General features: G+C 38.7%; 1 protein-coding gene across 1 annotated transcript in view; it reads left to right on the forward strand.

The window, feature by feature from the left end:
* Window positions 1-15269, forward strand: part of cacna1bb (calcium channel, voltage-dependent, N type, alpha 1B subunit, b) — a 233897-nt gene that overhangs the window by 176004 nt on the left and 42624 nt on the right. Inside the window, exons 26-31 of the mRNA XM_013908920.1 lie at window positions 440-546; window positions 3030-3041; window positions 5637-5666; window positions 11042-11138; window positions 14265-14425; window positions 14547-14684. Of these exons, the coding sequence (XP_013764374.1) occupies window positions 440-546; window positions 3030-3041; window positions 5637-5666; window positions 11042-11138; window positions 14265-14425; window positions 14547-14684 (545 nt within the window). The remainder of the gene's footprint in view (window positions 1-439; window positions 547-3029; window positions 3042-5636; window positions 5667-11041; window positions 11139-14264; window positions 14426-14546; window positions 14685-15269) is intronic.

Below are 15269 nucleotides of genomic sequence, written 5' to 3' on the forward strand. Positions count from 1 at the left end.
TTAATAATGTAAACTGGCTCACAGACTTCTCCATAATAATTAGTCCAATTAGGAAGGAGCAGGAATAGTTTCATGACAGACATTATTTTCTGTCAGCTTGAAGATTCTGTCTTTTTCTGGATATATGCACTGTTTACTTATATAGTATAAGATACATATAAATCTGTTTCAGTTTTTTTTTTTTTTTTTAAATCTAATAAGGATTTGTTTCATAATGAGCTTTCGTCATTTTTAACCAAATTTAGCTTGTTAGATTTATTTTTACTTTATGCTTTTGACCTGCTTATAACCACATCTGAGCTTTAATGAAAAGGCCAGCAAACTGTGGATAGCATGTCACTGACATCACTAATTGGCTTTGTGGTTTTACGTGGAGATAACACTCCATCCCAATGTGTCTAATTTAATTCTGTAATTCCATCACTCTCTGCGACTCCAGATGATTGACCTGGGACTGCTTCTCCACCCTGGCTCTTATTTCCGTGACCTGTGGAATATTCTGGACTTCATCGTGGTCAGCGGAGCTCTGGTGGCCTTTGCCTGCTCGTGAGTCAACTTTCCCTTGAATTTTTTTCTGTTCATTATTTTATCATCCCAGCAGTGCTTGAATATAATGTACACCAACCACATAACAAGATGTGGAAACCATCATCATTAAAACGCCAAATGGTTTGTTTTGTTGCCTCCTCTCAACTATCCAGTGGACGAGCATTATGAATTTTAATGTGCTCGTCTTATTGTTTTCCCATGAATTCCAAGACTTTTGTGTTGCCCAGCGGTTATTTTGCTGCCATGATTATGTTACATAAAGTCTTCACAGCCCCTCCCTGCTAGTTGGCTAATAGGTCATGCACAATTTGGCTGATAGGTTTAAGGCTCAGGTGGAGACAGAAGGACAGGATTTTCCCATGACTGTCAGGCTCTAGCTGCCATCTAGTTGGTACTTTGGATTTAATGCCTTATACAGAATCTGCTTTTTGAATATTCATTTTCTTCTTAGTGGAGTAGAAGTTCGAACATAGTATGGATCATAGACTGTATATAAAACACTGCATCAACTTATTTACATTGTGCATGAGTTATATATGAATGAGTTTAGGGAAGGTAACAATGTTTACACACATCTTTTCTATACATTCTGTAAAATGTTTATGTCATTTGCTAGTTTTACGTCTTATTTAATATTGTCAGGTATTTATTTTAAATATATGGTCGGATTGATGATAAAGAAGGCCATTACCATCTTGTCATAGACAATTCACTAGAATGCTCATGTTTAGGCTTCAAAACAATGGCGTAAACCATTAGGTGATAACATGGTGGCCATGTTTTGTCCTTTTTTATATACAGTCAATGGCATGGTTATAAGAACCACACTGTTTACAGTGTTGTGAGAAAGTATTTGCCCCCTTCCTGATTTCCTAATTTTTACACATTTGTACATGTTTCAGATAATCAAATAAATTTTAATTGCGAATAACCCCACGTAATTACAAAATTCATTTTTCTGTTTTTTCAGATGATGATTTAATTTATGAATGGGAAAGTTATCCAAACCTACCTGGCCCCATGTGAAAAAGTAACCTGAAATCAAGTGTTTACGTGGCAATGAGTTTTTCATTTGCTGTGGAGGAATTTTGGCTCACTCTTCTTTGCTGAATTGTTTTGATTCAGCCACTTTGGAGGGTTTTTCGAGCATAAACGGCCTGTTTAATGTCATGCCAAAGCACATCAATTTGATTGAAGTCCAGACTTTGATTAGTCCACTCCAAAACCTCCATTTCTTGTCTGGATTTTTTTTGAGCCGTTCAGATGTGGACTCACTGAATATCCCAAGTTAACTTGAGTTACAACGCTTGTCTCGTCAGTCCACAGAATATTTTGTCAAAAGTCTTGGACACCATCAAGATGTTTTCTCTCAAATGTGAAATGAGCTTTTGTGTTCTTGTTGGCTAGCAGTGGTTTTCTCCTTGAACACTCCCATGGGTTTTTCCCAGTATCTATCTTATTTTTAAATTATGAACTCTGACCTTAACTGACGCGAGTCCTGCGGTTCTTTAGATATTGTTCTGGGTTGTTTTGTGGCCTCCTTGATACTGTAAGTCATCAATGCACTCTTGAAGTACTTTTGATAGACTGGTCACTCCTGAAGGTTCAGCACTGTTATAAGTTTTCTCCATTTGTGGATAATGGGTCTCAGCGTGATTCGCTGGAGCTCTAAAGCCTTAGAAATGGCTTTGTGACCCATTCCAGAGTTATAGATGTCAATGACTTTGTTTCTCAGCTGTTTCTTTCAGCTGTGCCACGATGTGATGTGGTTAATCACAGAAAGATTCATGATTTAGCAAGTGGGACACTTTTTTTCACATAGAGCCAGTTAGGTTTGCATAGCTTTCCCTCCCTTAATCAATGAAATAATAGAAATGTAAAAACTACATTTTGCATTTACTTGGGTTATTTTTATTTAATACAAAAATTTAGGTAAAAGAAGAAACTCTGGAAAGGCGCCAGATTTTTTCCATTGCATTTTTTTTATTGTATAACCTGCCCTTAGATACTGTGGTGTAAGTCAAAATTAAATCCCCACTTGCACTGTAATCTAAGTGGAATTGACTCCTTATTGGTGAGCATTCTTACTGGTATCAGTAGACTTATTCTTGTTACCTGTATTTCAGTATATCTCAGTATACAACTGGTTTGGAAATCATGTAAATAAATGTTTTCCAAAGCCAGAGGAGTTCTGGGTCTCTTGAGAAAGCTGGTGATCACACATTTTGTTTTGAACAATGTTTTCAGGGGTTTTTTGCCACTATTTCACACACTGACTGAAACTCTCCACAGTTGCTTGTCACGTGTGTTTTTCTTTGTAACGCTTTCTGTCTCGGATTTCTCTTTTTCCCTTTTTTTGTCTTTTGCCAGCACTAGGTTGATGCTTGTCTCTGTCTTTTATCTGTTGCTGACTCTTTCTCTGTATTCTCTCTGTCACTTTTTCTCTTTCTTCTTTGTTTTCTGGCTTGGATTGCTTTCAGGAGCCTTATGGGGTAATGCCTGCTCTTTCTGTCAGTCTGTCTGTTTATTCATGTGCATATCTGCCCGTTTGAATCACTTTTTCTCCACCTTAGCTCGTGGTATTTTCAGCAAGGTGTTGTTTTTTGTCTTCTCACAGCTAAATGTTTTGCACAAATGTCATATTTTGTTACTTTCTATTTTTATCATTGCCACCACAGTCACGATTAAAGACATTGCATTTCCTCTGTTTGTGTTATGTAACTATGTTGTGTTACATCTGTATTCGGGTTACATAAGAGCAATTACCCGTTTTCCATTTATTGGACATATTTTATGTGTGTTAGAAGCTACAATGTACACAGTGCACAGTGGACCAGTGCTGAGATTGAACAAAACACTGCTTCAAAAACATATCAGACGTTTGAGCTTTCATAGGGTGATTCAGGTCATTATGAACACAAAGAAACTGAATGATGCTGCTTATAATAACGACGCAAATAAATAAAAGAGCTAAATAAAAACTATTAAACAGAGTGAATAATAGATGAAGGATTTTCTTACCAATAATGCACAGTTAATGATATTCAGGAGTTATCAAATTGAACCCCTTCATCCCTCCATTCAGCTTTCACTTGCTGTCTGGCATTTTGTTTCTCCCGTCAGCTCTGTAATCAACTCTCAATCACACCAATCAACCATGTAAGAGGCTCCATTCACAGCACCAGGTCTAATGGATAGATGTGATACCTGACAACCTACATTTTATTTTTATTTAGATCTTATTTTCATACTTAATCTAAACAGGAAAAGGAAGGCAAGTTGTAAACCTGTTACCCAAACTGTCTGTTTTGAAACATCCAACACAGTTACTGCTTTGTGTTTTTGAAGGCGCTTACTTTAGGATTAATGTCTAGATATAAAAGGATTTTATATATTAATATTGTGTTTCAACTGAAAGGTCAAAATTTATTTAAAAACCGCTAATCATTTATTTAAGCTCAGTTTTTGAAACCTTAGGATGTAACTACAGCCCAGCCCATGCAGCAGTATATGAATGACTAACCTCGTATTGTGGATGGATTATCTCAGTTGTTCTCCTGGCTGAAGTTTGGTCCTTTTACAGCATCCTTCATGCGATTACATTTGTTCCTGACCACCGAGAACCCTCACGTTAACATTTATCCAGTGGAAAAAAGGTTAGCTGTTTATATTATGCTAGCATAGCTGTGTCGCTCGCTAGTGGTCACGTAGCACATCATTATATACCAGCTAGCCAAACTTCAGTAACCCTACAAACGTCACTGCTGTTTAGTTTTCTGTCTTCATTTATGCTGGAAGTGATAAGAAAGCTGTACGTTTTAATTTGTTTCCAGACAGGACATGCTATATTGTATTTAGATAGAAGCTAGCGAGCTAACTCCCTGCTAACTTCTAACTCCGTTAAATGTCATAAATTCCGTTTTCATGGATGCCTGGATGTTAAACTCAATTGTTACACCTGGTAGAGCAGAACGCTGATCATTTTATTAAAGATGAAAGACTTTAGACAGTTTTTCAACTCTCAGTAATGCCATAGTGATCGTTTGATATATGGACCTGCAGCGGAGTTTAGACCCAGACACGGCAAGTGACGTCAGACTTAACGACCGGATTGCTTGTTTTTAGTCTTATTTAATACTGTATGATGCTAAGTTTGAAAATTATGGCACTCACTATTAGTAAAAAGGACAATAAAGCTTTAGTAATTGAATAATTACTCGTTTTTGAGCGAGAGATGCTCAGCTCTCAGACAGGTCCACAGCTTGATTATCACTTTCAAGCGAGATGGCTACGGCAAAACTGCTCTGCTTGAGGCTTCAAAACAGTAGTCCACAAACTAATGGGTAATGGTACTGTTGCTACATGCGTCTTTTATATACAATTTGTGGAGATCAAGCTAACATGTAGCCACTAATCAGCCACAGCTTAAAAATGATAAAACTGTCAAACAATTGTATTCACAGAAAATGTAAAACTCAAAGACACATATTTACAAAATGTTTTCATTTGCTTCAGAAATGGTTAAATGCAAATACCAGTATAACACTCTGTAACATTATTACCTTTATTATTATGTTGCATTTTATACTAATTTTCTAAAATATTTTCCGCAGCAGTAGTAATGCACCACATGATCAGAGTATAGCTGCATTGGTGTCTTGGCTCCATACCCATGATCTTCAGCATACTAAAACACTGCAATGTAACAGAATTACTGTAGGACCACATTTCTTAACTCCAGAGTATATGTAGTCAGTCATGACATTATAATCATCTTCATGTCATCAGTTTGATTTTCCCTCATATTCAGTATCCACAAACACTATTTCTTCCAAATATTTTATCCAGCTTATCTTGCTTTAAAAGGGTGTTTACTTTAAATTTACTTAAAAGTCACTTTTTTGTCTCTTATCTTTGCTTTCTTTTGATGTGTTTTGAAGTTTGAACCACCAAAATTGTCACTATATCTTCACGCCTGGGTGATATCTGTGTAAAGTGTTTATTTTGCTCTGTCTTGCTTTACATGCTGCTGTCTGTCTTTGTGTATTGTCTGCGTGCATATGCTTATCATTTCTTTTCCCCATCAGATCGCAACAAAGCGTGGCCAGGTGGGAATTGTCAGTATCTACTTTTTTTCTTTTTAACCCCTCGTACCCTTTTGCCCTCCTCATGTGAAACACAGAACATTCCTCTTATCAGCCTCCGAGGTTTACGTTGTCGCCCTTCATCCCAAAGTGCTTGGGATGTGACTCCCTTCCCTCCTCGCTTTCCCTCCCTTTTATAAACCTTTTCTCCTGTCCCAGTATTGGGAAATCAAGACAAAAAGGAAATATTGGGAGCTCTCCCTCATAGCTTTCAGAAGTTAATCAACACACAGACGGGGATTTGGGCTGCAGGAATCTGAAACTCAGGTTATCAGTTGTATCAAAACTTAACTCCTTACCTATCCTCTCAGTTTTCTCTTTTAATCATGACTAAAGTCAATTTAATCGGTTAAATGTCCAAGAGATTACCAACCTCCACCTTCATCTCTTCTTCTTTACAATGTAGCTTGCCATCACCAGTGTGTGAATGTGTGCATGAATGGGTGGATGACTGGATATGTAAAGCGCTTTGGGGTCCTTAGGGACTAGTAAGGCGCTATATAAATACAGGCCATTTACCATTTACCATCTCTTCTTCTTTATGCCTATGGAATTAGAGGGCAGCCAATAAAGGAATATAGCTTCTCTCATGAATTCACCTTAAATAATTTTTTTAATTTGTTCCTCACAGCCTGTCGTGTTTGTAAGGAAAATCACAATAGACATCTGTTTTTCTCTGTTAAAAGAGAGTTTTTGCTTTGTTAATATTTGTTTTTGAAAAAGACAGAATTTTAGAGTATGCCATATTTTTAACCTTTTAAAAATGTTTCTGAATAAATGGAAGTAGCGGATCGGGCTACACTGGGTGAAGAGTGTGTTAACAGTGTCCTCTTGCAATGTTGTAGATTTGAAAATACTCCCATTAGTAGAAATCAAAGAGGAAAATGGAGAAAATATGCAAACCAGCTGCTGCTATGCACTAGAGGCTCTAAATGAACACTAGAAAGGCTGACCTATGATACGGATTGTGTTGGAGATATTTTTTAAAATGTGATTTTGACCTGCATTTTCAGCTTTTGCTAATAGTCAAAGAAAACCTTCACTATTACCATTAAAATGGGAAATTAATAAGCCAAACATACATTATACAAAATTCCTCAAGAACTTTGAATCCTCTGTAAATTTTGAAACAGAGAGCAGGAGCTTTGCGCATCCGATTTTGCTGATGCAGCTTTAGACGTCAGATGTTACGAGTCTGAACAGGAAATCTTCTCTTTCATGAGCGAGCAGCGGCTACAGAAGTTAAGCTACTCCAGATGACCTCATGTGTGGCTGCTGAATACGTTGCAATCACCGCTGATGTGTGCTGCATTGACGTGAAAACACAAACTCCCCGCCCGTGCGCTTCTGAAAGCTATTGGGAGACTGTTCTTGCCATCTCAATGTGTTGAGGTCCTTAAAAAGCAGGACTGGCATTGACTTTGCAAATTGCATGCCAGAGTATCCAAGTTATACAAGCATGAGAGCCGCATGCCGTTTTGTTAGATTTTTTTATTGAGAATTTGAAAGGCCCCCAGGGCCAGAATTTTTTGGAACCATGCTTCTCTCCGGTTTGAGTTCTGTCCTTCCCTCGCCAGTCACCACATATTAAAAAAATAGCCATGTTCATTATTCTGGTGGGTTTCTCTGAGTCCCCTAGTACCTAATAACAATCCTTTCTTTTTAATGAGACCCTGTAAAGCGCTGACATACTGACCTGGGTCTGTGCGAGTGTGTCTGTGCTTGTCCAGCTACCTTAATGAGGACCATTTTCACTTTGGGAGCATTAGAGCAAGAACAATCTGTAGAGGAACTTTTTGTCCTGTCCTCACTTCTCCAAAGGTCTTTTAAGGTTGGGTTTTAGGGTTGCTGAGAGGTTTAGACACAGTTAGGGTGGTAAAAATAGGTAAGCACACTATGAGCCAGGAAAAGGTATTGAAGAAGGCATTACTGTATGTTAAAACTTTGTAGCTTTGTTTCTACATTTTCTTTTTGTTTGCCTGTATCTTATTTTTATTCTTGCTGCAAGACTAATTCTAATGTGCCAAGAGGCTAGCCTCCAGGTAATGACCCAAAAAGAAGACACAAGAGGGAAGGATTGTGCTCTAAATTTAATGTGTATTTTTTGGAAATATGCCTTTTACTATTACAGGTCGAGGACATCTTAGGCTAGTATGCTAATATTTAAAGCTTGTGATATGCTGTTGGGTATCTCGAACTAATAAACTTTCCAGACAGGAATAAACCAAAAGTTTGAGTTCTTTACAGAACTCTTCATATAAAATGCACTCACCTGCCACTTTGTTAGGTACACCTGTTCAACTTCTAAATAAGTAACTATTCAGCCAATCACATTGCAATGACTCAGTGCATTGAGGGGTGTAGACATGATTGATACAACCTGCTAAACTTCAAACCAAGCATCAGAATGGGGGAAAATGTGATTTAAGTGACTGATCAACAGATATAATGAATGCTTATCTACTGGGATTTTACCATGCAGGCAGGGTTTACAGAGAATATTCTGGAAAAGATTAAATCTCCAGTGAACAGTAGTTTTCTGAGCAAAAATGCCTTATTGGTGTCAAAGATCAGGGGAGAATGGCCACACTGCTACCAGGTTATAGAAAAGAAAGAGTAACACAAATATCCAGTTGTTACAACCAAGCAATGCAGAACTAGTTGATGCTTAAAGTACATGGGCTCCATGAGCAGAAGAACGCACCGCGGTAAATATAGTCTCAGGAAACTGAGACTATATATCCAAACGTTAGGCTGCTGGTGGTGTAACGGTGTGGGGGGATATCTTCTTGGTACCTTTTTTTTTTTACACTTTACCAATTAAACACCACAGCCTACCCGAGTAATTTTGCTGACATTGTCCATGCCTTCTTGAGCACACACAGTGGTCAACAGGATAACACTCCATGTCACAAAACTCACATCATCTCCAACTGGTTTCTTGAACATTACACTGTACTGTACTCAAGTGGTCCTCTACAGCAGCGGTCCCCAACCCCCGGGCCTCAGACCGGTACCGGTCCGTGAGTCGTTTGGTACCGGGCCGCGAGAGTTGAGGCTCAGGTGTGAAATGTATGGTTTTCAGGGTTTTTATCGGTTTTCAGCGTTATTTTGTTATCGTTTTTATCATTAACTCGGTTTTCCTGGGTCTTTTCACGTGTGTTATGAATAAATATTCTTTTTTTCGGTACCAATACTAGTTTTATTTTGTTGTATTTATCCGCGACACCTCCGTGAAAATATTGTCGGGCATAAACCGGTCCGTGCCGCAAAAAAGGTTGGGGACCGCTGCTCTACAGCCACCAGATTACAATCCAGTAGAGCTTCTTTGGGATGTGGTAGAACAGGAGATATGCATGATGGATATACAGTTGACACCCACAATGCGTGTCACTAATTAATTAAAAATCCTTCACACTCAAACTATCCTTGGCCAGTGTCACTCTGTGAATGATGGCTCGACTGTATGTCATTATCATGATGGCTAGTTTTTAAACCCCCACACTCACTTCCCATAAATAGTGAGCAAAACGTGCAACGTCTGCAGTGACAGCAGTGGTTCCTGCAAAGAAACTGCCTCCTGCACCTGCGGCAGATTCTTTGTGCATTTACTGTAAAAATGTATGATTTTGTGTGTTATTAAACAGAAACAATGCTAATTTGTATTGTGGAAGAAGCATCGAAGGAAGCAATACCTGGAACAATTCACTACCAGACATAGTCCTTCAATGAAAACTTGAAGTATGGAATGAAAAGGGTGTAATTTCACTGTTGTGTGAATAGCTTTTGTTGTGGATTTTGAAGATGGAAAAAACAGACCAAAGGAAAGATTAAAGGAAAAGAAAACAAGAACAAAGGGAAAGAAAATGAAAAGAGGCTTAAAAAGGGGTTTGGAAGAAAATACATTATAACAAGAAACAGAAAAATAAACAGAAAATACACTGAAGCATGTAAGAAACAAACAAAAAAGAAGGTCAGAATCTTCAAAGAAAGAAAATATTGAATGTCAGGAAGGTGTGGAGGGAAGGGATGACTGAATGATGGAATGAAGAAGCGGAGGGAGGGCAATAAGGAAGGAAAAAGGAAAAGGATTAAGAAAGGAAGGCAGGAAAGAAAGGAAGTGGTTTTAGAAACAAGATCAGGACAATGGGAAAAGATAATAGAAGGAAATAAGGTTAGAAGGAAGGAAAAAATAAAGATGGAAAGATAGAATAAGGAAAAGAAAGAATTAAGAAAGCTGGGGATGGACTACAACAAGGGGGAGAGAAGAAGGGGAGGAAGGAAGGAAAAGAAAAAGCGATGAAAGGAAGGATACGAGGTTTGGAAGAAAGAAAGGGCAGCAGGTTTCAGGGAAACAAGGAAGGAGGGGTGTTAGGACAAGGAAGGTAGAAAAGAAGATTTGAAGAAAAGAGGCATAGTAAGGAGTTATACTGGGAGGAAAGAAGGGCATTAAGAGAAGGGAGAGGAGGGGAAGACAACAAGGAAGAAGAATAAGTGAGAAAGGGAAGAAAGGTAGGAAGGGAAAGAAGCATCAATGAAAAGACAAAAAGGATGAAATAAAAGGAAGAAAGGAAGTAGATATAGAAACAAGGAGAGGAAGGAATGATGAAAAGACAGGAGGATAAGAAGGAAAGAAGGAAGGGGGAAGGTAGAAAGGAAACATGTCTTCCCAATGTGATGTTTATGTAAAGTTTGGTCAGAAGGTTCCTTTGTAAGTGCGCATGCGCCATTAGCGTGCTGCCTGCTGTAACCCCTAATTTCCTTCGGGATTAATAAAATATTCTGATTCTGAAATAAGGAAGAAAGGCAGAGAAATAGATAGGAAGGAAAGGAGCTAAGGAAAAAGGAAGGAAAACTAGGAAGGAAGATGTGGGAACAGAAAAGAGAACATAATGAGTCTGTGAAGGTTCTCAGTCATCCAGGTCACCGTAGTCAAAGATGACCTGGATGATTGAGAAAAGCGTCAAAGTCCAGACGCTTTTCTTTGCAAGCTCCTTTGAGAACATAATGAGATTCACACATCTTAAAAGATGCGTGAAGTTGTAGGAATGAAAGAAAAAAAAAACAATAAAAAGAAAACAAAGCAGCCAAAGGGAAGATCAGAAAAAAGGAAAAGAAAGGGAGTAATTACAAAAGTATCTCGATAAGAAGAGAAGACTGGTGAAGCATGTTTCTGTAGAATAACATACCTCACTCACATGCATGTGTTCTACTAACAGAATATATGCATCCTACAATATAAACCTGGTGAAGTGCAGTCAGTTCTTGTTAATGCAGCCTGAGTTGAAAGGGTTTAGAGTGTCATTGCACTACATCACCCAGACTAACTGTACTCTCAATCTGCACAGAGGGACAAAAGGCAAGGACATCAACACTATCAAGTCCCTGAGGGTCCTCCGGGTCCTGCGGCCACTCAAGACCATTAAACGGCTGCCCAAACTGAAGGTACGGTAATCAAATCTGTCACAGATCGTTCTGTAAGTCTGTAAGAAAAACCAAAAACCCACAGAGCACCCAAACAGTCCCGATCCGCCACAATATGAAACAGGAAAATACCACCGTGTAATCCATTTATTTCAACAAAGCAACTGTATTCTAAATACCACCTTTTTAAACGGTAACTGTAACGGAATACAGTTACTCATATTTTGTATTTTAAATACGTAACGGCGGTACATGTATTCCGTTACTCCCCAACACTGTAGATAGACCTGCCACCGCACAGTTTAAACCATTCTGAACATCGAAAGTCTACAAGAATCAGTGGAACAACACAACTAACACATTTGAATCCTGGTTTGTCTGTTGATCAGCTTGCTCTATTCAGCACTTCATGCCTCCTACTTATACACCCCTGACACATTCGTGCACACAATCGAGAGGCAGTCAAAGTCTCCAGAAACCTACTCTACCATATCAGACATGAAAAGTTTGATTTTTGCTTGATTTTTTGCTTAGATACTGAATTTTATATTCTGTGTCTTACACGCCTACAGTAGGCGAGTACTTGGTTCTCGAAGGAGTTTTGTGGCAATTAACAATGAAACACATACTTAATGCACTGTAACACATTACACTGATGATTTCTCATTGTTTAGCCAATGTTTTATGACTTATGCGATATATTTAATCATTTGGACGTGATTGCTGCATTTGCAGTGTTAATAGTTTGACTTATTTGGTGCTCACTTACCTGTCAGCCTTGAGCTGGCAGCTATTCCTCTTTTGTTTGTGATGAATTGGCAATTATTTCAAATTGAGTTTGCAGAAACTGGGTTACCGCAGAAGTGAAGTCTGTTCTTCTCTATTTGTCTTCCATCTTCATTAAAATATGTTTAAATTGTGTGTTTCTAAAAAAAGAAAAAAGAAAATCACTTAATTTAAAGAAAAAAAGGTGGTGTTTTTTTATGTGGATTTACAAAAACTCCTAGGATTACATGTCCTCATTATTGGAGGTGTTGTGCTAATTATACTGAGCTTATGGAGAATTGATTACTGCAGAGAGTTTTGAAGATCTTTAAAATCAATAGTTAGAATTTATATAATATATTACCATGATGCAGCTATTATAAAGATATATATTATAAAGAATTACACTGGGAGCACAATGCTGTATAGAATCCTGTTTTCCTCAATTGTTGTCTCAGACACAGAAATGACAGCTTTCCTCTGCTGTGTGGACAAAAGTATGTGTCAAAAGAGGAGAGATCTGATTGGGCTAATAAAAGTGAGATGATTGAGACAGATCGAAGGTGGCAGACAGACGCCCATCCAAAGCTCTTCTTGGATACTTAGGGAGAGTGGTTTGACAGGACAGTCTGGTTAAAGTACCTCTGTCTTCACTCTGGTTTAAGAGCAGCCTCGATGGGAGTCACTCAAGTAGCAGATATTCACTGGTTACATTGCATACATGTCAGAATGGATCGACAAAGCACTTCATCTCTCAAAGAGATCCCAGCACAAGCTGACAGAGATAGTGACAGGCACAGACTGCTGTTTGCAGGTGGGAGATGGGAAAGAAATCTGGGTTTAGAACAAGGCTGACTGTGTCCGCAAAGTGGCCCTTCTAGATCAGCGGTCCCCAACCCCCGGGCCTCAGACCAGTACCGGTCCGTGAGTCGTTTGGTACCGGACTGCGAGAGTTGAGGCTCAGGTGTGAAATGTATAGTTTTCAAGGGTTTTATCGGTTTTCAGCGTTATTTTGTTATCGTTTTTATCATTTACTCAGTTTTCCTTGGTCTTTTCACGTGTGTTATGAATAAATTTTCTTTTTTTCGGTACGGGTACTAGTTTTTTTTCGTTGAATTTATCCGCGACACCTTAAAGGCCGGTCCATGAAAATATTGTCGGGCATAAACCGGTCCGTGGCGCAAAAAAGGTTGGGGACCGCTGGTCTAGATTACATTTGATCCAGATTACTAGTGAGACTACAACAGCTTTTCATTCAGAAACAAAGCCATCTAATAGAAATCGTTGGTTTATGAATATAATCTTTGTTTAAAGTGAATATGTCAGCATTACAAACAGAATTGAAATGTCATCCCAGTAGTGTGAATTTGTTTAGGTGATGTCTAGCAGACAGCTAGCAACTGTATCGTCCCCGTTTCTGCACCAACCTGCCCGTCAAAGCTGCTACATCTCTAATAATGCATCATTTTGAACTGTAAAATAATGTTTCAGCTGCTTCCTTATTCACAAGGGTTCACCACACAGGGTTTTTATACCAGGTCTCCTTCCTGATGCAAGGTTGCATCAGGAAGGAGACCTGGCGACCCCTTGTGGTTAAGCCAAAAATAGCACAACTTTAAATATTTATAAAATTTAAATTGTTTCATGAAGGAGTAAATAAAATATAGAAATAAAAACAGTTTTTTAGAATCAGCCTGTAAACATGTATTGTTCCTTTAAAGTCGGGCATTTTAACAGAGTCTCTGTGCACTGACTGTCTTTCGGAGGCAGCCTCAAGTGGCCATGAGAGGTACTGCATGTTGCTTGCCACTTTTGTGATGACTGGAGGTTACAGTCGGGAAGATACACATAAATACCTTACCATTAATTCAATCCAATTAGTTTAATTTCTATTCTATTCTCTTTATATAGTATAAATTTTTTTAAAAAACTGCATGCATTATGCTGTAAAGACCCTACAATGTTAGAATGAAATCGCAACAATCACATGACTCCCTATGAGCAAGCACCTGACAACAGTGGGAAGGAAAAACTCCCCTTTAACAGGAAGAAACCTCTCACAGAGGCAGCCATACAACGTAAAACACACAGAGAGTGAAAAGAGCCCTAATAATATGCCTTGTCAGAAAGGAAAGCTTGAAAGTTGTCTCGAGGTTGTCCGAATGCAAACTGGGAGCTGGTTCCATAATAAGGGGCCTGAAAGCTGAAGGCTCTGCCTCCCATTCTACTTTCAAATACTCTAGGAGTCACAAGTAGGCCTTGAGCCTGAGAGCAAAGCACTCTGTTAGGATAATAAGGTACTGTGAGGGGTTTAGATGTGACAGGCCTGATTAGTCAAGAACTTTACAGTTCTGTGTGTGTGCTTGTGTGTGTGTTTCTCAGGCTGTATTCGACTGCGTTGTAAACTCTCTGAAGAACGTCCTCAACATCCTCATCGTCTACATCCTCTTCATGTTCATCTTTGCTGTGATTGCTGTTCAGCTCTTTAAGGGGAAATTTTTCTACTGCAGTGACGAGTCCAAGACCCTGGAGAAAGACTGCAGGTACGTTTATATTACTGTTTTTATTACTGTTGTCTATTCTAACTACATCTTCCTCCTCCACTTTTTTCTCCTTTTTTTGTCACATCTTTTCAACTAATTCTGTCTGTCTTCTTGCTTTCAGGGGTCAGTTTTTGGACTACGACAGGGATGAAGTAACGGCGAAGCCCAGAGTATGGAAGAAGTATGAGTTTCACTATGATAACGTGCTGTGGGCTTTTCTAACACTCTTCACCGTCTCCACTGGAGAGGGCTGGCCAGTGTAAGTCAGGACAGCCTGCATATCATTTTCAGTAGCACCTAGATGGAGGTCCAAGTGGTTTTTTTATCATTAAAGATATGAAACTAATAAATCTGATTAATTGGTGCAGAAAGAAATATTGCTCACATTTTTAGCTGACAATAAGTGCTTGAGTGTTGGAAACATTCGTGACTTTTTCAAGTTAAAATTTCCATTGGTGATTCATCCTGAAAGGCACTCATCACACCTGGAGCCAGATTGTACTGTGCAGTTTAAATGTACCTGATTTCTCCCAGATGTAATTACTGTGCATTCTGTTAATATGCAATCAAGTTTCATTGCATAGATGTCAGTCTGTCATTCTGTGCCTTAACGCCTTTGCTTGAGCTGAAGTACCACAAGCAGATTCATCGTTGTCTCTGTCAAAGGTCGTTGATGCCTGTTTGCTTTTTGACATTTCATGTACTTACCTGAAAATGAAAAGTAGATTGCTAAACTGAGTGAGCTTGTCATGACAGCTGAAAATCACAGACTTTCTAACAAGCTGTGACAGCTCAGTAAGACCATAATCACAAGGAAGGACTCTTGATTGGTTTTATGCTAGTA

This window comes from Pundamilia nyererei, unplaced genomic scaffold (assembly GCF_000239375.1).
Source record: "Pundamilia nyererei isolate P.nyererei 1_Seehausen unplaced genomic scaffold, PunNye1.0 scaffold00016, whole genome shotgun sequence".
Classification (NCBI taxonomy): Eukaryota; Metazoa; Chordata; class Actinopteri; order Cichliformes; family Cichlidae; genus Pundamilia; species Pundamilia nyererei.